Here is a 25,223-nt window from a genome sequence, read left to right as displayed (position 1 = left end):
GTTTGTCACACAAAGGATACAGATCCTCGTCAATCCCTCTTTTGTGAGTGTAAGGACGCAGTTCAAGAGAGGAGAAAATTGTGCAGCAAGATGGAAGTAAGGGGATAAAACAGAGGGAGGGCTGCATGTTCTGTAGACTGTAAGCCAGACTGTTGCCAGGGCCTACTAGGAAAATTTGCCCTGGATGAAGGACCTAGCTGGCATGTCAGTGAGCCCTAACAAGTTCTCAGACCAAGCCTGTATGAAAAAAAAAATTAAGCATTAGAATTTGAAAGCTCATAGCCTTAGGTGCCCAAACTTCAATCAGTTTGCTAAGGTGAACCCAAAGCCTTGCTCATTTTGCATCTCTACTGATAGCTATCAAAGTACTTAAAATTTTTTGCTCTGTTTGCATTGAAAGTGTTATGGCAATGTTTGTACACTTTGTAACAGTGGAAGCTATTTATGTTGTGGTATTTCAGACACAAACATGTGACAAGTAGCAGGTAAACATAAACAGTCAGGACATGTTTAGGAAGGCACACATGACTAGAGTTGTCATAGGAACTGCTGGTCACGTGACTTCTCTCATGTTGGGCCACACAAATCAGAAGTCTAGATGGCAGTTTCCAGGGCCTATGCAGGACAACTGCTAGGCTCCAGGGGGATGTGTGAGTATGCCAAAGGAGTAACCAACATATAAATCTATGGTTGGTTAACTCCTCTGGCATATCATTCTCCCTATTTGGCCCATTTGTTCAGTAATCCAAGGAGCCTGGAAGAGACTACCTCAGTTTGTAATCTCCAAGCATATCTTTTAGTTGTACATTAAGACAGCATCCAGAATATCATTGTATCCAATGCATTGCATCAATGCACTCTCTATATTGGCAAGACACTATCCACTAGGCCATGTAGGCTGGCTGTCAGAAAATGGTACAGTACATAGACGATGATGACAATATTCCCAATCAGCCTGTGATCTACCCAGTTCTACCCTTGATGTGGAGATGACCAATGTGAAATATGTGCAGGTAATTAGAAGCAGCAGGGTGGCATGGCGCTGAAGTTCCCCCAGGACATGGGAGATGACACGTCCATCTGTCTTCATAATACAGCAGAGGCTGAGGGCTGTCAGGGAAATGTTATCTCAAGCCTCCTGTCTGTAAATCTTTTCCCCACTGGCTCCTCCTTGTGGACTATTTTACCTTGGAAAATCTATCAGTCTATCTATCATACAGCTTCTAGCCAGAACAACTGGATAACCTACTACATGTACGCATGCGCAAAACCTGTAATGTATTGTGCACAGCACTTTCATCAGAGTGTCTCTTTTGAAGTCGTTTCCCTTTATATCCCATCTATAATTTTCCACAAAATATTTCGTCTGCAACAACACTCTTTAATCTTCTCCCTTCTGACTAAGATTTTATGTTGGATGATTCTAGTTTTTCTTGGTTAGTTTTCAAACTCATCTTCTTACATAATGCCCCCCTGACCCCAAAACATTTTCTTATATGGTTAAGTTTGGGAATGATAAATGTGCAATATTATAAGGTTGGATGGACTTATGAAGAAGTATCCCACAACACAGCAACTGTAATACAGACATTTTATTCAGTCATTTGTCTAATAGTTACAACCCCGCTCTATATATACAACACAGCAGTAAAGGATCATTCTTGTGTAAAAGTTATTTTGTGTGTAAAACCACAAAAATGCAGATTCACTTTGTAGAAATTTTCAGCCAAAATATACATTGAGGAATTCAATATTGTGTGCCACAGAATTCACCCATATATTTACAGTAAAACATCCTTCTAAAAAGTGCAGAATTACATATACATATTCACTTGAGAAGTGGCTGGATAGAAAAATATATTAAGTTACTGGACGGACTATGATGATAACTAAAATCAATGACATGGTAGAATTCAGTTACTAATACTAAAAATGTCTAGGATGACATTGTTGATGGTACACTTTCATGACATAAAGATGCAAATGGAGTAAACACTGGAAGCTTTTTAAGTAACATTTGTCATAAAATACAACTTCTGTAAAATGTAAGTAGATGTTGGCTTGGAAAAGCAAAGTGTTTTCTTGAAACGTCTGCTTTTCTTGCAACATGTTTTTGCATCAGTCCACATCATCCTTTAATAATTCATGGACCACAAGGCATGGAATGATGCAGACACACATTACACCTGACTCTACTTTGCAGACAACCCAACCTCAAGTGCTCTTCTGTATACAGAAGAAATATAGAATATACAGTGTGAAAAATATTTGCAAATTTGCAAAGATGGAAAGATTTGAGAATTAGGAAAGCCAAGTTATCCACCTTTACACATATCCTGCATTTTAGCCATATAGCCTTGCCCTCATTCCTGGACATAATACCAGTGTTTACCCCATGGAGTGCCATCTAGGATCCAAATGAAGTGTAGCCAATGTAGCAGAACAACATAATTGGTCCCATTTCACTGGTCTGGACCCCTATTAGGGGTCATAACCCTGTCTATATGGACTATCAGGATAAAAGGTCACTTGGGCCAAGTTTGACAGACAGTAATAGATGTACGTTGCATCGTTGTGTGCACAGCTTGTAAATTTGCTGGTAAGGCACCCTGAAGTTGCAAAGAGAAATATGCATTTTGCATAGATAAAATCACATATAGGTTTGTGCAGCATATCAAGTAGTGTACAGCACAGGCCACGAAATACGCATCAGTTTTCGCGGGACGTTCTGCGAAATACCGCGGTACGTCCTGCGGTATATCGCGAAACGCCGTGCGGAATATTGCGAAAGGCCGTGCGAAATATTGCGGAAGGCAGTGCGGAATATTGCGGAAGGCCGTGCGAAATATTGCGGAAGGCCGTGCGTAAGATTGCGGAAGGCCGTGCGTAAGATTGCGGGACGTCCCGCAGAATTTCGCAGAACTGTCCACTGGTAATGGAAACGCCGCTGCGAAACTTCTTCTGCGTAAGAAATCTTTCGCAAGATTTCGGTCGTTAATGAGCAGCCTTTGTATTCTGAGATTTACATGACACTTATTCCACCTCATTTTCACGTATTCGTTGATAATTTGTGGACAATACCGGGGATTATCAGCGCGGCGGGTCCACGCTGCCACGGCTGTGCTTGGGCGATTGATGTTTACTATTTGATACGCTGAGTTTGTTCCGATCCGTGTGATTCCAATAAACATCTCACATAACTACGAACTAGTTGGAAGAATGATAGATGCATGAATGCCTGTGTATGATTTAACAAACAAAATCTGACGCTATTATAAAAACTGCCAGACGCTCTTCTCCGCTGGAACAACGCAAGCTGGAGGTCAATGACCTGCGGTCGAACACGTAATGTGTACCGTCAACATTTTCTGCAAGGCATGACTTCGCCGAAGAAACCACTTTTTAAAATTTTAAGCTTTAAATGCTTCGACTCTGTGGCCAAAAATAACGAAGTTTGATATTGTCCCTGTTTGCAAGGACGCTATATGTTGTAGAAGCTCCTTGCTGTTTGTGATTATCGATTCAGAACTACGTGATACATTTTAGAGCGAGGCATTTTCCCATAGCCGCACGCACATATTATACTTGATCGACAGGCGTTTCCCTTTGAAGAAGTTGCCGCCCCTGCCGTCGGCGCCAACAGTCTAGCTGGGCTGCTCCAATATGATTTCGCCCGTCTTCGTTACAAACACGATCTTCACCGACTATAACCGAGGCTCTGTGATTGGTGTCTATGTGACAAATTTATATTCGCCTATCTTCGTTACAGTTCCGATCTTTACCGACCATATGTATAATCTACTAACGTTACTAGTATTATCTAGGTTCTCTATTCGAGTGTACGTGTATAGATTCAGGCGTTCGTTTGTTGTTGCTGACGGAAGACTCGTGGTAATATTCAGAGTCGAACTAACGTTTTTGCATATGAGAATTAATTATTATTGTGCCAAGCGCGAAGCATAACTCAAGGTTCTTTACGCCCCATGGCTTTGTTGACACGCATCAAAAATTGATACATTTCGTTCGCCACGCTGCCGGACCGGCGTTCCCACGCACGTCGCCATACGTAACCGCACGTAGCAGCAGCGGCGCTGGTAGACTCCCCGGCGCCGCAGACCACGTGGCGTTCCGGCGCGCCAATCACAGCGCGCAGACGGGGAGCCGCCCACCAGTCGGGCCGCAGAAGAGTTGATACTCCGCCCAGAGACACCGCCTGAAGATTGTTAGACGACTGTAGCTTGTTCCGCCCTGCACGGCCGGCGCGGCTTTGTAATTTTCTTGTCCCGATTTCATCCCAAAATTTTTTCAGAGTCAACTTTTATAGTCTGAGAACAAATGAATCTGCGTCAAATTTTGCATAAACACGTCAAGTTCGGGTTGTCCCGTACCGTGTTTATTTATTTTTCGGGTGCGTTGCCGTTTTTTTTTTTGCAAAAAATCGACTCCATTTTCATCGCACCCACTACATCGCACCCTCTACATCCTCGCGCAGGTTTATTCAAAACTACACAAACAATACATGAATCTGTTCCTTACAAATGTATTTCTCAATATATCCGAATCCAAGATCGCTAAATTTACAAATTGTACGATTTTTCACGATCAAAATTGTCCGGCATTTCTGGACGCACGTTACGAAGCGCTCCCTCCCACTCGAGTGCAACACACGTCCACCGCTACGAACCCTCTGCATTCTCGCCAATCCTCGCGCTATTAACTCAAAACCACACAAACTACATACGAAACTGTTCCTTAGAATGTATATTTTAAACATCTAAATCCCAGAATGGTAACTTTGCGAATTGTACGAAATTTTACGGTTAAAAACTGATTGGTTGTTGCTCGGAAGCCAGCGGCGGCGTGGGGTGACGGACAAAGAGTAAAATTATGTTATTTCTTTCAAAATGCTGTTTTGTTTTGTTTTGTTTTGTACGACCAAAAATAGACTATTTTAGTAAATAGATTCAGGACTGAAAGAATCTTTCGGGAATACAATATACTGTATTTGTATGTGGGTTTATTGTGTATTTGACACAATTTTGGCGTTCATTCCACCGGGAAGTGTTCCGCGATCAGCGTGGGTTTCAAAACAAGAAACACAAGATCAAGAAACAAAGCTCCCGCTAATTAGAACCCTGTAACAATTCAGACCACAGCGATCATGTTTTCGATAAATATATTTGTGTACATGCAGGTTTCAGAGAGGTAGAAATCTTAACTCAATCTATTAAACCACATTCTAGCTCAGGAATTTACGATCTTCACACTGTTGGGTAAAAAATATCGGCAGATCTCATGAACATTTTCACTCCGCGCTATAGAAAATGTAAACAAACCGGGTGTGATCTTTCTCCGCCCACGGCGCGGGTGGCCTGCATATGAATAGGACGTATTTCTGCGGAAACGCGGCCTTACGGAGAGGTGTTCTGCGGAACTTTCGCAAAGTTCTGCGAAAGTGCTCTCAGGTGCACTGCGGGAAGCCGTGCGGAATACCGCGGAACGCCCTGCGAAATACCGCAGAACGCCGTGCGTAAGATTGCGGAACGCCGTGCGTAAGATTGCGGAACGCCGTGCGTAAGATTGCGGAACGTCGTGCGGAATATTGCGGGACGTCCTGCGGAATATTGCGGGACGTCCTGCGGAATATCGCGGTACGTCCCGCAGAACTTGATGCGTATTTCGTGGCCTGTACTGTACAATAAAAATTTTCTTCCAGACCACTGATGTGTAGATTTGCAGGATTCTAAATTCTTGAGTGTACAAGTAAAACATTTCAACCTATACCCATGTGCTACCCTTGTGAACACAAGAAAACAATTTCATACGTCCCGCACTGGGACCTACACAGTCTGTACATACATAAAGATGCTGTTGTTACAGGTAGAATTCTCGTATGTAAATTTAGTCATTGTCTACGCTATAGCCCCCCTAAGCGACCCACGTGGTGGCAGGTCCGTGCCCCCTCAGCGCCAGGAAAACCTCCATCTTCTCGTCGAATCCGATGGGTCTCTCCTGCGGCTCACGGTACCTCCTGGTCATGTGCTCGCCCAGGAACTTGATCAGGTTACACTGCTCCTCAAAGTGCTGCAGCTTCTTCCTGTACTTCTTACGCACGTATTCCGAGGCTTTGGGGTTGTGAGCTGGATAAACAAGAAGAGAAATGTTAAAAGAGATTTATTCCAAAAAGCGAAAAGGCAACCAATGTCACAACTCACAACTGTTTTTCCAATACTAGTACACTGAAGAAAAAGATATATGTTATATACCAGAAGGTTAAACTTTGATAATACAAATATTGGGGAAGACAGACTTTTCTATCTCCGAAAAAAGGAAAATAATTGGCACACACACAGCCCTTACTGATCTGCCCCCACGGCATGTAATTGAATATCATCATCTGACACTAACAGGGAATTCAAGTCCACCACTCTCATTGCTGAGCTCAATACAGAACCCTTCAACACCACATTCCTTCCCAAGCTGAATGTCAGAACGTGCACTTCAACAATGCACTACATGATGGAGTGCCCACTTAATAACTTGTCAGGAAAGTTCAACATGCAGAGCAACTGATCCACCAGGAAATACAGAATCAGGATGCAGGTGTTGTACAGAGGGCTTCATGCTGTAGTAAGAAGGGATCATGTTCTCACACCTACGCATGTTCCTGACACACTGTTAGTGGCATGCTGGCCTCTACCATCTACAGCCTCACTCAAGAGGGCTTGACTTCACAGTGTTGTGATCTAATAGGCTTTCTAATGGCTAATCCTTTTCCCTTGTGTGTACCGCCTTGTTTTCGCTGCCTACTAGTACTACTCCACAGGCTTATAACCTTCTTCTAACAGGTTTCCTTGAAGTTTCCACTTTCTGCATTACATGTATATCAAAATGATAACCAATGGATTGCATGTATCCTTTGTGTGAAGAAAAGACGGAATGGAAAAATTTGTTTTTTTCAAAAATGAAGATGTGGCCCAGGTCCAACTGGTAGATCCAAAAAAGTTACAACAAAAACAAAAAAGCAAATGACAATTACGAAAATCTACAACTTCTATTTCCTATATATATATATAAGTTTGAAGATTAGTCCATAAGCACATAAACAACCACAGCAAGAGTCCTCGCCCCCCCCCTGCCATGCCAGCACACAGCTCCAACTGAGTTGTTCCAGAGGTCCAAAGTGTTTAGTTACAGTTGATTAGAATTCCGGGCATTGACCCCCATGCATTGTGTATGAACCCTACAGCTCACACTGAGGATGGAGTGTGACACAAGTAAAAAAGACAGAGAAAGTTTGAGTAGCGTTCTCTGGGCTACTGTAATCATAATATAGAATTTCTGGAGCTGCAGCCCTCCCTTGCGAAAGTAATGGTGTCAAAGTAGGGGGCCAAGTACCATAAAACCATTGACCTATCTAAGAAAAGGTGCTTGGCTCCAATCTCCAGGAGTGACCCCATCCAAGAAGTGCCCCCTGAAGTTGGATGACTGTACAATGTGCTCTGAATGCTGAGTACAGGGATAATGCATCAATCAACAATCCTTTCATGTTGCGTACTCTCCTGACTCGAACTGGCAGCCATGCCATACTCATGATTGTTCTCATTACAAAACTGCACTACTGGGGCCTGTTAAACCAACTCTAACCACTTGCACATCTCTGGCATGGTGGGATATTTATCTAGAAGCAGATAGAGGGTAATGAGTGGGCATAAAACACATTTTCTCTGGCCAATATCAATGCTGGTACTTTAATTTAAACCTCTTTCTTCTGGTCTATATTCTACACAGATTACACAGAGAGTCTCCGAAAAAGAAGTCAAACTCATTAGTGTTTAGTTGGTAAAGTAGTCACATTCTACATTGTTATCCATTGTCCATCCTTTATTTCCATGTTAGATGTACTTGCAATTAGCTTATGGGCAAGAACTTGCAATTAACTTTCTAATACGTCTATTTTTTAGGCATGGCCCCCACCTTGAAGCAGAGAGTAGATGCGAAATAGAAGCCTAGTGCCAGGTGCAAGGTTAAGCACTGGTGGTGAGGCCCTCTAAGCAGACTTAATTGGATGATGCTTGCCAGATTGGTGGGTCAGCAAGGGGGTTTAAGTTATGAGATTATACAGGACAGTCATAGCCATACAAGGAAGAAGGATAATACTGGACGTGTCACAGGACAATTATGAATTCTCACAGTTCTAATCCACCACGACACAAGAGTTGAAAAGGCTGCAACAACACGTTTCTTACTGCACACTCATGTTCAGTGATGAATATCATTCCTAAAGGATGTGGAAGTTATTTCTCAAGATGAAAAACATGTGTATCAATCTCAGGCTCTTACCTTGTCCATACATTTTCATACATACATCATATAATCCAACTCTACAGAAATGTATCTATTTGATATTTTCTTCCAAATGTTGTACTTCAGACAAGACAGCTTTACTAAAATGTCCTGTTTACTTTCTATCAGGTTTGTAGCTAATTTCTGACTTGACCCTTGATGAAGATAAACAGAAACAGATATATCAGTTTGGTAGCACAGATATCTAAACTCCTGTCAGCTGTGCAGGCCTAACAAGTAAATCCAGATTATATGTTCCCTCCAGCCTTCAGATCCAAACAAGGTGAGAGGGCCAACCTCCAAGACCCCATAAGTCCCTACATGACATAGCATATCCTTTTCATCATCAGGCAGTAAAGCTGTGAGGGAATCCTAGTAAAGCCCTACTTTCCTATACAGAATCCTACATGGAACGGAGAATGAGTTCTTTAGAATATCAGGTCTGGCAAATGTTGCAAGAAAGTTGGATACCTTTTCATTATAGTTGGCGAATGTTTATTATGTCTATTGCTTTTCCAAAGTGGAAATATTGGATACTGCTGTGAGGGTTGACGAATCCTGATACCTTCTTATCAAACATTATAAATAGTTCAACATGCCGTATTACCTCACACTGCCTTACAAGTTGCATGCTTATTTGCTTTATTTGCCACAGTTTATCACACCAGCTGTACAAAATTATTTCTTCATCACTGTGACAATTTCTTTTATTTCTCCAGTGAGTACTTGGGCTACATGTAGGCCTACTGTCAAACTTGAAAAATTATCTGTAAAGGCGAACATTCTGGCAAGAGAATTTCCCTTGTAGTTCATTTCTATACAAAGCTGGATCTCTGACTATCATATCTCTGCCCCTTACATGTACCTCTGTTCAGAAATGTACATCGTCAATGTAGGTAAAGGCAAGGTCTCTTCGTCTGAAATCTTAGCCTGCAGCCCAGATGGCCCTGCTAGTCATCACTAAAGCCTTGACTGAGAAGCATCAACAAGGCTTCCCAAATATACTGCCCCAAGTGGATTTACTCTGGATTGTTATGATATATAACAATGATGAGTCAGATGTGGCAGCTGACGTTTCTCTTCTTGGAAGGCCTTTTATTTCTATCAGATCAACTCTAAGCAAGTATCCATGTAAAAAAAAGTTCAAGAGAGATGGACATGAAACTTTAAGAAGGTGTGGATTACAGGCAATATTTTTTTAGCAGTCATCTAAACAGATGGGGATATGGGATGCCTGATGATATTGCCTCTCCCATACATGTACTTGCCCTGAACTCTCATTTTTGGGTGCATTTTTGTATTTACATTAGAGCAATCGGTCACCGCTGATATCTCCATTCCTTCAGTCTGTTTTCTTGCCATGGTAACAGTAAGAAGTTAGTCATGTGACCTTGCCAGGTTGGATGTTTCAGAGTGACCACCTGAACAGTTCTATAACACAACACAAATAAGAGCAGCAGTTCCAGATACATGATGCTGACAGACTACACCCTCCCCCAACAGTGACCTGTCAGGGTCCAGGGTGGACCTTTTCTAGATCTGTTTTTCTTTGGCCTTGTGCAAGCCTTCTGTAATGTGGTTCCTGAAGGAGTAACTGTCATGTCAGTCACAGAGTCTAGTCTGTTGAAAGTAAAGCTTGGCAATAAGTCAACCTTCAAGGGCTTTTTGTATTGAATCTATGGTTCAAACCTCTGTCACTTATATGGTGTTACTATATGTACTACTTATGCATGAATTCTGTAACACTTTTTCCCCTTTATCATAGCAGCAACCACCTGTTTTGTTTACAATCCAGCCCTACTACCAACATCCAGCTTATCCCCAAACATTGGGGGTGGGGGTGGGATTGTGACTGGCCCCAAGGGTACCAAGTTGGAGATGTGAAAACACAGGATGTAAATTTCTCTTCATCAATGAGGGTCCCATGGGGGAATCTATTATTGGCAAGCGGAAAATCCAGATTTCACCCCCCCCCCACAAGTGCCTTCACTCATCTGTCAACCCCCAGGTTGTGAGAACTTGTTACTTTGTGAAACATGACGCTGTTGATGTGTGTAGGTGCTTTTCTTGTTACTAGGACTAACACTCAAACTCATCGCCAAGTACATGTGTGTATACTGGAAAATCCCAATGCCATGCACATTATCCTCACTTTCTTTGTACTTCAACAAATAATCCGCTGAAGGAAATTGATTTTTGCTAGAAGTAGACTTAGTAAACACAAGTAGAAAACTCATTGATGAAAAATAAGTATTGTTGGAAGTGGAAGGAGTTGAAAATGGAAGATTAACTCAAGGGTAGTTGTTCCACTCACACATTCAAGTTCATTTGGGTCCTTTTTACTTCAAGGACAAAACCTCCTATGTGTATACTGGTACATGTATTACAAGAAATCAGCCATGCAATCCATGAAAGTTGTTTTGTGCTATGTTTACGGTTCCCTCGAGTTAACTCCTGACTTAACCAGTCTGTCCCATCATGATACATACGACTGTCTTGTTGCCCCCAAAAAGTTTTACCAATATGTGACTTGTTCTTACTTCATGAACTGCCTTGTAAAGGGATTTACTAAATCTTCCTTGTCGTAGCTTGCCAACTGGTAGGCCATTTAAGGGGTGAACTGAACAACTTGGCACAAAACCATCTGCCCATAACTATAACAACAGAACCTTTTATACACCGCACTCTTTCGAGTTTGTATACACTGGAGGCACTGGGTTAGCTTCCATGGTGTGCGACATTGTTTGAATTGATCAGTTCAAAGTAGTGGGAAAGAGTTTGCCTCCAGAGGCTACCTCGCTGACAGGTGGTCCTGATGACACCCCAAGGCACGCTGGAACAAGTCCAAGTTGGCACACCCTTGAACAAGGTCGGGCCTCAGGATGGAATTTTCTCTCCAAGGATATCAAAGAAGTCTCCTCCAGCTCCTTCAGCTCAGTACGACCAGCCATATAAGCTGACACCGCCTAGTTTATGTGTTTCAGGATTGGTGATAACGAGCCAAACATAAAGCATTAACAGTGTCCTTGTAGGGGTTCTACTGTAACAGTTGGGATTAACATCAATTTGTACTAATCCGAGACGCTGCAAATTCTTCAGAAGGTGCCTAGCTTGATCCTGCACTTGTATGGCTAATAAAATGTTTTTAATCTGAGCATCTTCTTTATATCAAATACAACTTCAGTTCCAATTTCAGTATTGACACTAACAATATAGAAAAGCATTGAAAAAAATTGTAGACTATCTGTCTAAATGAAGATTTGATACTGACTGAATCTTGCAATCATTATCTTTTTTGAGTTTTACATTTCTTTCAGAATGAAACTTTTTCACTAAAAAATTCCAATATAGCACAAAGTTCTCCCACCAAATATCTGATATACATGTAATTCTGGAGTGAAAATATGACAGTGTAATCGCTGCCTAAGTGGGTACTCCTTGGCCAGGATGGAAATAATTGAGCTCTGCTGGGGGTTAAAGGTCATGTACAAGGCTGTTCTGGGTCAGCAATCCCACAATCCTACACAGTCTGGCAGGGCTAAAAGCACATATTACAAGTCTCTGGTTGTCTTTATATGGCAAACAGATGGTTTCTTTAATGAAAACAGATAGTGTCACTTGTGAGGAATTGACTTTTTATGATGACAATAATATTACCAAGATATCATTAATATGTACTTATGGTGAAAAACAGGCCTGCTTGCAACAGGTATACAGGATTGCACCTACAAATGTACTAGTAGGTAGATTGTTCACAAACTTCCATCACAAGAGAAAGTTTACCAGAGGAAGCCTGTATGAAGTTAGAGGCATGGGGATTCACATTATTGGAAGTATGCCAAAATACCGACAAGCAATTTGAACTAGAACCAGCACAACATTCATCTTCCTGTAGTAGGAAGTAGCTTCAAGGAAGATAAAAGAAGATGGATTGCCTATTTGACCTTGAGTATGACCTCTCAGAATAACTGTCTCCCCCAAACTGGGAGAACTTTTAGATGTACAAAAACTTTCCTCACCTCACCAGACCTGCTTATCAACCATTTCACAGACTTCAACATACATGTGTACCCTGGTAAGTGTATGTGAAGTGTGCATGCAATGCTAGAGGGATTTGTGATGTTGCATTATTAGGTCACCTATAAGTAGATAAGACAACCATGGTCAGAAGCTGTTGGGGGTCAGCTATAAATGCTGGGATGTATCTATTCACAGCTGCCACAGAAACCAGAGCTGCTAATTCTCAACACAAGTAAAAGGAGGAAAAGGACAACTACTGAGCCAGGACCGATGTAGTAGGGACTGTCTGCTAAGACAACAAGAGCTGAAGAAATCATGGATGACAGTTATCTGTGATGGGATACAACCCTTTCCTGTAGAAGAGCCCACAACAACACCAAGTGTTTAACAGGTGTTTTAATGTGTGCAGTACCAGGAGGGGGGAGTTAGTGATGGACAGACTGCCCTGGGTACTGTATGACAGGGTCAGGACAGGAATGTGCCCCAAACATCATCCTTCTCAGACATCAAGGTCGAGTTCCATTCCCCCCCTCCCACCCTGCCCCCAGCTGTCACAACACACTCCATAGATCACCATCAGGGCTAATAATGCAGGTGTGTTGTGATAGCTCTGCCATAACAGACAAGAAGGAGGGAGTGATCCAGGAGAAATATGTGACAGGAACATTGTGATACACCCACTGGGAGTATTGTTAACAAATTCTGAATAGGATTTTATTGACTTGCATGTATTTAAAAATCTATCTTGCTCATTTCACCACCAATATTATGTATCTCAAAAATATCACAGTTCCATACAAAATATCTCTAACGTTAAGGATTCAAAAGGAACATTTTTAAGTCTGTTTTTTGTGAGAAATGGGTGGGGAATTTTCACAGCATTAACTTCTTTGAACTTGCAGATAGCAGTTCCGTGAGTCATAAGAATGTAAAGCAGCAACCCTCTGGTTTACATCAAAGATCTCTATTGAAGGTGAAGTGTTTTCAGTCTGCTCTGAACTCTGAATCACTCTAAGTCTAACCCAAAACAATGGCAAACAGATGACATGTGCCACATACTATACATAATACATATGCTCTCTGAGACTGGTGGTGTTGAACTTGAACCAAAACTCACACAGTTGTACTGTGTCTCAAGTTCGGTAGGTTTTTCTACTGAGGGACAAGCAATCTGCTGGTTCACTTGACATACAGACACAATATCCCATAACAGCAGGAAAGGTGTTTAAGAATATCCTATTGGGGAGAACCTTTTCCCCTAAAGATATACAGAAGTTTCTGTTCCCACCATTTCTTTCTGGAAGACTCTACAGGCTTGCCAAGGTGGAAAAGGGCCAACATCCCCAGGCTACCTCCTCCCTGAGTTGTCTGGTTCACTAGTGTTTGGCGTGGGGGGCTGAGGAGTCTGGGAATTAAAACTTTTGTTCCAGAGGCACGTTTCTAATCACAGTCTGGGAATTAAAATTGTTGTACCAGAGCCATGTTTCTTATAGTGCATAAATCAAGAACTATTCACACTGAGGCCAAAAACTTTAAGTGAACCTACATTGCCTCAGGACAAGTCCATCTGATCCATTCAGAGGGGTGGTTGGGTTAGTTCATTTTAACCCATTTTTAACCTATGCATGTATCATCAAATGTTAAAAGTAGTTAGATATAGGTTGTTAAAACCTATCTTTACATGTGGCAAGCAGCAGGCTGTTACTATTACAAACGAAAGTCATGATATTTTTCCTGGCTTAAAACATTAGGTGTAGCACAAACAACTCAACTGCACAGTACTCAAAACATGTACATCCATGATGTGCACTGCAGCAAGCTGCCTAACTCTGCAACTCAACATGACACTATTAAAGCAATATTTCTAAAGATTCCAATCGGCACTTGTGATGCAAAACAACTTTTTATCAAATTTGATAATGTGTACAGTACACAGTTAATCCATGAGAGCACTGTCTTTCTTATAACATATGTTAGCCCAGGTGATTCACTTTGAAGAGATGAAACTCAAGCACACTGTGGTCAAAACACTGCTAAACACAGCTTTAGAAACAAAGCTTACTTAATCCCACCCTCACTGCCTCAAAGTCCTTCCTCAATCCTCGAGCAAACATGAAGAAGTGCAACTACATCAGCTTACGGCGTCCCTTCCTCAGATCTCTGACCTTCAGGAGGAAATACAGGTGTTTGCTCTGCTCTTCAGCTGAACGACGGAGTTTGTACAAAGGCCCCCCGGGAATAAATCCTCTCCAAGTTCAGAGAAGACGGAAAAGCGCTTTCGGAAGTTACAGAAGCTTTGATGTGTAATCATAGGATACTGGGGAACACCTGGGGCACCTGTGTGCACTTTGTCTTATGTAAAAATGTAAAACTTAGGATTATAAGCAATGTACGTTATCTTCATTGCTCAGTCTTGCAGTCAGGGCTCCAACAATTTTATTTTGGACAACAATACACATGTTACATGTATTGGAAATTCTGTCTTGGATTGTTCAGGGAATGTGTTTAATTTTAAAAACATCTAACGGTATGACTTTTTTCAATTCAATTCAATTTTCTGTACCACACACACACACACCACACCATCATAATATAATGTATGGAAAAGAAGACAATCGCCCAAAGTGTCTCAATTATTTTGGTCAATGCACAATGGGCACACCTGTTTTCCCATTAAAATGTGTTATAACAATCTGTGTAATCAACAACAATTACACAGATCTATATTAGCCATCAATATACCCAAGAAAGCAGCAAACCTTTTAGATGGAAGGCGATATAGAGCAGAGCTGACTCGGTGGTGCCCATGAAGGGGTACTTGGGTTTGAAGCAGCCCACGGCTGTGAGTGACTTGGTGATCGCCGTGGCGACTGTCTGCTCCATGTAGCCCAGCATGGGGAGGGAGTTGATGGGGATGGGCTCCTTCTTGGGTGGGAGTTTGTGGGGCAGTTTCAGGTCTGAGTACTTCTCTGGTAACCTGGGGGTAACAAACAAAACAACCAATTAAATGCAGGATGTTGATTTAACAATGTCTGGTAACTTGTAATAATTTTTTTGAATGATGCCTGCATACTATTGGGAAATACACCTGAGAGATGTAGAACATGCTTAAAAAGAGACAAAACAGCCTGATCCAACATTTGCTCAAGATTAGAAATCAACATACAATGTAACATGTTTATATCTTGTTTATATTTACATGTTGGTCTGTTTATATCTATGTGTATTTATTGTTGACGTGGTGTACATGTATGTATGTATGTATTTTTAAATGTTTCCACTATGTTGTAATTGCTATAATGTTTGAGCCTTGGAAGATTAGCCCTTTGGGGCTAAAAGGTTTCGAAATAAATGAAATAAATGAAATAAATGAAATGAAACATAGAAACACACATACAGATGCATAGTATTACACTGAGACATGTCCAGGACACGATTCTCTAGTTGTTTGTTCTTAGCACACAAAAACACAAACACAGTCACATACAAAAGATTGCCTAGTTCCCTCTTACCTCATGAACTTCTGGAGCTTCTCCTCTGTCTCAAACACATACAGCTTGTCCTTGTACTCCACCACCAACTCATTGTTCCCAGGAACAATGGCCTCATATCTGTAGAAGATTGGGAGAAACAAACTTTAACGTATTGTTGACTCCAACTTTTTTTTATCATATCAGTTTTATCTGTTGCAACTGTGATAGTATGAGCACCAACCAGTATAATCATTGTCATAGATACAACTTGTAGTTGGCTGTAACCAACAGATAATCATTTGATGCTGATGGGGGTTTTACCAAAAGTTTAAAATTTAAATGGGAGATACAGCTGATAAGGCACAGAAAGTTGTTGTTAGACAGATAAAGAAGACAAAGATGGGAAAAACCCCTGGGGCTGGGAAATACAATAAAGAAATGGTGAGACATTACCTGAGTTTGCCATCCAGGAAGGTAACAGGACAGTATCCCTGCAGTTCGATCTGTTTGGGGAACATGAGTCGGACCTCGTCGGACGTTCTCCTCTGTGGCAGCAGCTCGGGCGGCGGCAGCTTACGCGGCGCCAGGGGAGGGGTGAACTGCTCAGGGTTGGCCAGGAACTTCTCAAGCTCTGTCTTACCAGCCATCTGAGGAAAAAAAATAGCAAATGTTACAGAACCTTACGAAACTCGTTCTAATAATAATGAATCAGGGCTCTGGGCAGCTCAAAATTTTTTTTCCATCGGCCCAGGTTCATGATCATGCCCCCGTGAAATTTCAGATTTTCAAGCCTTCAAAAGAGTGTTGAGAGTGGTTTTCAGTGGTCCTTTACATTTTTTGTATATTTTTACTCAAGATTTTTGTCCATTTTGACTGTCAAGATTGATGTATTGGTTTAATAATTTTTTCATCACAAGCCACAAAGTTTGAGCAATTGACAGAAAAACTGGTGCTGGCTAGAGCCCTGTAATGAATATTTTACATATGTAGATGTGTCATAGAGTACAAGAGATATTTGTGCATCAGTTACATGACATTGTGTATTTGTGTACAGTGTTAGAAATAATGCCTCAGAAGGTGAAGTACATGGCTCTTTTGGAACCAAACCATCTTGCTGAAAAAAGAAAAGATGAATGTAACTGTGGCCTTTACTTCTCATGAAACTCTTTGCTTCAAAGAGAAAGTGATTCTAGCTGATGTTGTAGACAGGGAGACTTTCTTACCTTGTAGTAGTGTCCCCTGAACTCAGCGGTGAACTCCAGTGAAGGGTTGGTGGAACAGTCCACCAGCTCCCCTGTTATTGCCAGGCTGACCGGGCAGTACTCCCCAAAGTCTCCCAGCCGAGCCTTACACTCTGATGGGGTCACACACATGTCTGCAATGGATGCTGCTTTCCCTGTAAAGAATTAAAAGAACTGCCTAAACTTCTGCCCTTCTCTTCATTTCAGAGCAACAACTGATTGTGGGTTTAAGTGTTCACTTTTCATCTGTGATAAGTTTGTGTAACAAAAATTTGGTACAGATGTACAGTTTTAAAAAGTCATCATTTCTTGACATTTTGCACCTCATTGGTAAAGGCCATCATCAAAGACAACTGTCAAAACTGCATCATGCAAGGTCCTTGAAGCAGCAGAGAAGTTATAAAATTTTATAGCCAAAGATTAGTCCCAATAGTTTACAAGAACCTTGTAACTACATACAGAAACATCCAACTCACCTTGTCCAATGCTCTTCAGGTAGGTCTGGATCTGTTGCACGCTCTTGTGAGACTCGTTCTTGGCCTTGTTCCACACCCACCACTTGGAGCGCTCGCCGTCCACGCCGAGCCAGTTGCGGTGCTCGCTCTGGTACCACTTCCTGACTCCGCCCACCTGCTCCTGCCACGCAGCCAGCTTGATGGCCATGATCTGCGGACTGTCGTGCAGGGGAAGGGTTCTGGGGAGAGGAAGAAAGCAAGGGGTTGTCAACTACAGGTAGGATGCTAACATTTGTTAGCAAATGAATAATACCTATTCATCTTATAGCAGAGCCTCCTAGCAGGTGGAGCAAACTGCAGTATTATTTGTAACATATCTATCATATCTGTAGTAATCACAAATAAGAAAGTAGCCAGTAACCAGTGATGCCTGTTCTTGTTCAAAATGATAGCCAATGTGAACTTAATCTTGTAAAAAAGAATTATCGTTTTTTGCAGAACGACATGTTCTTTATTCAAGTCGTAACAGCACAATACATCAGGTACAATGAACATGTAGCTATTGCTGTTGCCATGCACCACTGTAGATAAAATAAACAAGATACAAAATTTCTTATTGTAAAGTGACTTTTCCTTAAAGTTTCTAAAGTTTGATTTGAAAAATTTTAAATGGTCACTTTGATTGACAGATACCTGTTAGGTGATGACCTGTCCTTGCCAGCTCGGACGATGACCTCCTTGCCGGACACTTGCAGCTCCAGAACGACCACCGGGATGATGGCACGCTGGGTCATCAGGTCAACCTGACGCTTGGTCACAGGGAAACCGTCCAGGACATAGCTAATGTAACAAGTTAGGATGACACAAGATTAGACTCTTTTTATAATCTGTTAATAAGTCTCTACCATGAGCAAGAGAAAAGGACACTTCATAATGGCAAAACTTAACAGGATAGAATGGAAAATTGTACTCGTGTGAATTACCTATTGAAATAGTAGGAGAGGACAGATTTAGGATGACAATCATAAGATTAGATTCTTTTTCCAATTTTTCCCAATCTCTGGGAAAAGGGGCATCCTTCACAATGGAAGACATTTGTGTAACTTACTGGATAAATGGAAAAATTAACTTTGTTTCCCAGTATGTAGAAATGTTCTCTAGATCAATGTCAAAATGTGTTTCTTGGCACAACTAAAAAGCATGCAAAACCTCCAAAAATGGTTGACAAAAAGGGAGTTAAGTTCTTAATGTAAACATTTTGATTATCAGTCTATCATGCTACTTCCACAATACAGAATACAGTCCCTACCCTCTAGTTTGTGGCACCATGTCCATGAGTGAGACCTCCAGTGCCTGCACAGCCAGCTCATCAGGCACAGTCAGACCCTTGTACAGCTGGGCGTTGATCAGCTTAGCCAGGTCAGACTTCTTCTGATTGGTCAGGACATTCCTGATGGCCTCTCCAATGGAGATCCTCATGACACCAAACTCTTGGACAAACCGATTGGCCACTGGAATATCAGAAGCAAGAAATCATACCTTATTCAACATTATGTCTTTAAAATCTTAGCTACTTTATTATGTGTTCAGACGTTGCATTACATCCTACTAAAGCTATGTGATACTGCAGGACAGTTTCATTTTTCTATTAAGGAACAGCCAAAGAGTCATTAATAACATTTTGGAATGGCCTGTATAAGTTTTGAAAGTTGGCTTAACATTGATGAATTCTAACTTACCCATTTCAAAAAAGACAAGTTTTACATGGAAGTACAGTAACTGTAAACCTTAACAAACAGGAAGAGCAACTACAATGTTCATTTGTAACCACTTGTTTGTTGTAGGTTTCGTTGCAGAAGAATCTAACAAAAGTTGTGTCAATAAAGATTTCACTGTCAGATTACATACATGCTATTTTTTTATATGACCTACATGCTGTTTTGCCAGACTTGGGCGGGCCGATGATAGCCATCCTGATGGGGACCACCGGCATGGCTGGGGGCTGTCTGATGTACATGAGGGGGTGCCTGATGAACTTCTCCCTGGTGGGGATGGAGCTGAAGAAGTAGATGTGCTGGCGGTACATGACGGGGAACGTGGGGTTGTTGGGGCCCTGCAGAGGCTGGATCACGTCTCCATCCTCAAGCATCTGGGGGGAAAGAACAAACATGTCTTTCAATTTGTGCAGTTTTCAATTCAGTGAATATGTGCTATGAGGTCTACAATGTACTTGTATGTCCATTTCATACCACCAAGTTTTGGAAAAGCAGTTATAGATGAAGTACTGTACTCAGCTAAATTTATGCAAAAAAGATGTTTTGGAACAAAAAGAACAAAATTTTTTAAAGAAAATTCTTTATACGAAAACATTTTCCATAAAGATAACATCATAAAAGAAAGACTTTAAGTAGGAAATTTGTAATCATACACAAACTTATCCTCAAAAACGTTAGAGTGCATTTCTTCACATTCTGCATAGGATAAACAAATGACCTTGAGCATTATCAACTGACCTTGACAGGATCCCACATGCCGAAACAAGATGGCTGCTTGTACCCGACATCCAGCATCTTCCTGGCCAGCTTCTCGCTGAGTGGGTAGACCCGCTCAAACATGCTGTCCCTGAAGTCTATGAGAGGCTTCAGCTTGTTGTACATGGTGTACCTCACAATGTGGGGCTTCTTACTGGCCTGGAGCTCCATACGAGGGATGAAGATCTCCTCCAGAGTTTCCTGTCACAAGTATGATGATGAAAAGTGATGTAATCAGTTCATTAAAGATCTTTGGAATAATATATCTATATACCTTCAAGTTTGTTTTTTGTACAGTGAAAAAGCATCCAAAATTCATATTAAAACTCATATTTAATTTGGTAATACAAATTCAGTTTACGCTTTGTATTTGCACTCATTGCTGCATGTACAGTGTAGAGTTACACTTCATGCTTCAAAGAAATGAACAAGCTTACCTCTACTCAATGCTATCTTTGTTTCATCACAGCATTTAGAGACAATTGCTTTTCAGCCTTACTAAAAGATAATCCAAATTGGTGGTGTATTTCTTAATCTAAAATGACCAGTGTTCTTACCTGTACTGATGCCATCTTGGTGTTGTCATCATCAAACTGTTCACTGAGTTCATTTTTCATCCTGTCGATGGCATCCTGCTCCTCTTCCTCCTCCTCCTCTTCTTCTTCTTCCTCTTCCTGCATCACAGATGGTTTTCACATCATTACATAACCATCATTCCCAAGGGACTGTAAAATGGTTTCTATATTTATCATGCAAATGACAAGTGGTTAAAAAGTAGATAATTACCTCAAACTCCTCTGCCAGTTTCTCATCAATGTTGAAGTCGTCTTCATCTTCCTCCTCTTCTTCTTCCTCCTCCTCCTCCTCTGCTCCAGACTCCTCTGCTCCGCTCTCTCTAGCCGCCTGTCTCTGTGCCTCCCTCTCCAGTCGACGCTCTTCCTTCAGCTTTGCTTTCTCGGCTTCCAGCTCCGCTCTTCTCTTAGCAATCACCTCATCCTGTTCAAACAACAGAGAAAAGCACATGTTGACTGCGGGCAGTTATCTAAAAGGCACTGGTTTAGCATGACATAGGAAATCCTTCAAACTGGGATCCTTATTCTATCTAGTCAAGACTTTTAAATTCTCAAAATCCATTCCCTTCACTGTAGATAATTAAGATGCTTTCTTCTAAACTGAATTATCAAATTAGTATTTGATTAAATAATGTATTGTGCAGACTTCACATGCAAGAAAGGCATTCTATGCAGTGCTAATTTGATAGCTGAGACAAGAGGTAAGAATACAATGGCAGTGAATGCTTTCTCTCATACTACCACACTTTCAGCACCAAGGACAGTACATATGAAAAGTTTTCAGCAGCAATGTACCTGGTTTCCAGGTGTAAAAAATGCCAGGCTCAAAATGCAGATGCTATACAGTCTCAAATATTCCTGTGAACTAAAAAAGCACACTAAACTGTTTGGTAATCGGTAACAAATCAAGATTTTGCATACAGTCTTCTGTAGAAGACCAAGAATACAGCCCTTCCTGAAAGATAGACTAATCTCACACCCACCCTCTCTTTCTTCTTCTTGGCCTTGGCCCTCTCCTTCTTAGCGATCCTCCTGTTCCTGTTGACGCGCCACTTGGCGAGGCGGGGGGGCAGCAGCCTGTCGATGATGTCTGTGTCCTCCACCAGCAGCAGCACGGCCCCGTCCGGGAACAGGCCCTGCTCCGACATGTACCGTGCCTCGTCTGGCGTCCGCGGGAAACCCTCCAGGATAAAACCTGTGGACCTGGACAGGCAGGAAGACATTTTCCATGATGTTACAACATGTCATTACTGCATAAGAATTACCATCATAACAACATGTCATAACTGCATTACCGTCACCCCTTGAGATGAAGAACAATGCCTAGAAGAGAAGCTCTCTAGGAAGATGTCACAATAACTGTACACTTCCAGACGTTCTCTTCTATCACAGCAGGAGCTATTTTCTATGCATCTGTATTTGTTAACGGGTATAACGTGACTACCTTTTGAATGCATGCATAGTCAGCTCATTATATCACACTAAATGACTTGTTGAATCTAGCATCTAATTTTTCTCCAAGCTTTTTTAAATGCTATATAACAGAGAGGCTGCTGCCACTCCACAATAGTTCTATCCACATGGACATAAAGAGTCCCACACATTTGCATGATGGACACTTACTTGAAAGGCTCCTTGTTCCACCATTCAGGCACAATCTTGTCTAAGACATCAGGTGGGAGGGCATCCTCTGACTCCAGGTTGTTCTTGATAGCTTCCTCATCCTCTGTCAGCGGTATCTCTTCTTCTGTCTCGCCCTATCATGGTTCAAGTAAGTAGATTAATGAGTTATTGGATGGGTTGATAGGTTAATGAGATGAGTTAATGATAATCACCTACTCAGTCTTTATCCTTTCAGAGAAACAAATCAAGTTGTTCATATGTCTAGTTTAAAGGAAAGAGCACAATAAATAGAAAAGTTGCAGTGAATACAATTTTAGTACAATTTTCAACAAGCTTTCCAAAGGTAATTCAACACATTCTCAACACAGTAAACGAACCTCTTTTTGCCCTTCCTCTCCTTCTTTTTCGTCTGTAGCTGATTCTGGAAAAAAAATGTCATTGTCAATCATTTCACCATGCATTCAAACATCAACTTAAAATTACAAAAGCAATCTAATCTTACAAAAACTTGATAGATTCCTTTGATAACACTGGACGACATGGTTTCAAAGCATCATCAGGACTAAGAGTGGCCATTTGGAGTAATTTTTACTGTACTACTGACCCTCAGCCTCTGAGGTTTCAGTCGCAGCTGAGTCGGTCAGTCCTGTACTGGTGACCGGCTGACCGTCAGGTCCGGTGATAGCTGTCATGGCAGCAATCTCCTCTGGGCTCTGAGAACAGACATTTTGCATTAGAATAAGGTACATGTATCAGACAACTTCAATATTGAACCAGATCATCAATCTTACAGTGATGAACAACATTGAAAGCTTCAACATTGAAAGCATTTACCATTATGATGATTTAAAAAAGTCATCATGTCCTAAAAAAATGCCAGGTTGCAAAAACTTACCTTTGACTCATCATTTACTGCAAGCTTAGTGGATAGTACAAATGTACAAACAAGAAGAAGTATTAAATAATTAACAATTTTTTGCGCCTTTTTCATCTACACTCACATATTCTGGTTCTTCCTCGTCCTCAGGGTAGGCCGGCCCGATCTTCTTCTTGGTCTTGGCGATGATGAGCTCCTGCAGCCGCTCCTTGAAGGAGATGTGGAAGATGGAGAGGTTCTTGGCCAGCTGGCGGGCGTGGAGGGACTTCCCCGCCCCGCGGGCACCCAGCATCACCAGTCTCAGGGGCGGGGGCTGGGGGGGGTTGATGGGGAAACAAGGTTAAAACTGCAATCCTAAAAATTTCAATATTAATACCATCGTAAAACCTATGAGCAATTGTTGACATCGCATGGACATGTCTTGAGCAATTGATTCAGGAAAATTCAAGAATCCATTTTTTGAGTTGGAGAATTCTTAATTTATTTTTTCAACAATTTCAATTTTTTTATGACAACATACATGCATAACTGTGCAGGTTCAAAGGCAACAGACACAACTGACTGGTGATTTCAGGTCAATTTCATTCAAACACTGAGAAGAACAAACACATCTTAAGCTATGCAAGATTTCTTGACTCCTAAGTCATGTGACTATCCTTCAGAGCTTAAGAAAGATAACAGATGCCATTTGCAAGCTTCTCAAGCTTAACATTTTAGTTTCAGTTTATTTTGCAAGATAAGTTTCAACGTGACATTGTAAGAAAAGAAATGAGTAGTTCCATACCTTGAGTGGTCCGTTCTTGGACAGGAAGTCAGTGGGGCTCTCAAGGAAAGTTTCCCTGTTCTCAGGGTTTGCGAAGTAGTAGGTCCTCTCCCTGTACCTGGCAGCCAGCTCTGCCAGGCCCGGCCACAGGACAAACTTCTGCTTCAGGGACACAGGGTCGTAGTGCTTGGTGTCACCAAACATCTTTCTCTTGCTTTTCCGTATTTCGTCATCCTGTAAATTAGAATGCAAGTTAGTTGTTGCACAACAGGTTGAAATGTTTTCCTTTTATACGGGGGAAAGTGCACAGAAATTTTACAAGCCTATGATGTGTGTGTGTGGGGGGGGGTTGTTGCTGTGTAGATTTGTGAGTGGAAGGTCATGTAGGACTATGTCACTGACAGAATGGAAAAATACAAGACATGTTCTCAAGTCATCACTCCAAGCTCTGTATGGGCAGCTTCAAACAACTGAAAGATGAACAGTCATTATTCATCAAAGAAATAGATGGTGACACTAATATCTGTGTTAAAAAATGAAGAAAACAACAAAATTGTGAGTTATACATATTAACTAAATGTCTGAAGCAGTGTGGTTGTAGATATTTATTTGGTACTGCACAATTTTTGGTACTTTTGAGATCTTACCTCCTCCTCTGACTCATCATCCTGACAGAATGAAATATAGAAGATACAGACAGCTCATTACCGATTTTTTTTCTAGTCATACATGTAACATCAACTGTCATACATGTAACATCAACCATTATCAAATTATCATACGGTCATTGAAATCAAAGAAACTGGTCGAAGAGCAGAAATTTCACTGAGTGCATTGATAAACTATTAATCAGTGTCACAAAGAAACAAGCCACATACATGTAGTTGTTACTACAGTGACTATCGTTATTCTAAACATTCTATGTTAGGATATCTGTTGGCAGGGTTGTGAAGATTGTGACAAATACAAGGTTATAGTGCTGATGATGTGAAATGTTACCTTCTTGGGTTTAGGTTTGCGTTTGGGTTTGTACTTCTCTATTTCTTTCCACTGGTCGCAATGCAATTTGAACAAAAAGACAGCAGGACAGAAGAATGTTAAAAATTAGACCATTAAAGTGTTATCGTTCTCCTTTAGTACTATTCCTTGTGAACTTTTAACAAAAGGGAGTATAGTATTTCTGGTAACAGCATTCTGTTTTCCATGTAAAATGACTTTAACATGATTGTAGGAACTAGACACCATACACCAAACATTGAGGGCTTTCACCGTGATGGGCATTTGTGTGTGGGAAGGACTGAATTGTCTGTCTGTGAACACCG

The 25,223-nt window shown here is 41.3% G+C and overlaps 1 protein-coding gene across 1 annotated transcript in view; it reads right to left on the bottom strand.

The window, feature by feature from the left end:
* Window positions 1–1,583: 1,583 nt before the first annotated feature.
* LOC109481217 (adenylate kinase 9-like) overlaps window positions 1,584–25,223 on the bottom strand; it is a 36,728-nt gene continuing 13,088 nt past the window's right edge. The window contains exons 23-41 of the mRNA XM_019783759.1: window positions 23,923–24,135; window positions 23,263–23,451; window positions 22,866–22,974; window positions 22,639–22,682; window positions 22,262–22,395; window positions 21,622–21,841; window positions 20,853–21,062; window positions 20,624–20,740; window positions 20,049–20,267; window positions 19,468–19,684; window positions 18,845–19,046; window positions 18,229–18,375; window positions 17,557–17,774; window positions 17,063–17,235; window positions 16,293–16,486; window positions 15,879–15,977; window positions 15,126–15,343; window positions 5,693–6,140; window positions 1,584–2,682 (exon numbers count right to left, since the gene is read on the bottom strand). Of these exons, the coding sequence (XP_019639318.1) occupies window positions 5,929–6,140; window positions 15,126–15,343; window positions 15,879–15,977; window positions 16,293–16,486; window positions 17,063–17,235; window positions 17,557–17,774; window positions 18,229–18,375; window positions 18,845–19,046; window positions 19,468–19,684; window positions 20,049–20,267; window positions 20,624–20,740; window positions 20,853–21,062; window positions 21,622–21,841; window positions 22,262–22,395; window positions 22,639–22,682; window positions 22,866–22,974; window positions 23,263–23,451; window positions 23,923–24,135 (3,135 nt within the window). The 3' untranslated portion in view covers window positions 1,584–2,682; window positions 5,693–5,928. The remainder of the gene's footprint in view (window positions 2,683–5,692; window positions 6,141–15,125; window positions 15,344–15,878; window positions 15,978–16,292; window positions 16,487–17,062; window positions 17,236–17,556; window positions 17,775–18,228; window positions 18,376–18,844; window positions 19,047–19,467; window positions 19,685–20,048; window positions 20,268–20,623; window positions 20,741–20,852; window positions 21,063–21,621; window positions 21,842–22,261; window positions 22,396–22,638; window positions 22,683–22,865; window positions 22,975–23,262; window positions 23,452–23,922; window positions 24,136–25,223) is intronic.

The sequence above is a fragment of the Branchiostoma belcheri genome, unplaced genomic scaffold (assembly GCF_001625305.1).
Source record: "Branchiostoma belcheri isolate BF01 breed outbred unplaced genomic scaffold, Haploidv18h27 scaffold54, whole genome shotgun sequence".
NCBI classification, from domain to species: Eukaryota; Metazoa; Chordata; class Leptocardii; order Amphioxiformes; family Branchiostomatidae; genus Branchiostoma; species Branchiostoma belcheri.
Note: the sequence above shows the minus strand (reverse complement) of the source record. Positions and strands in the feature narration are given on the sequence as shown.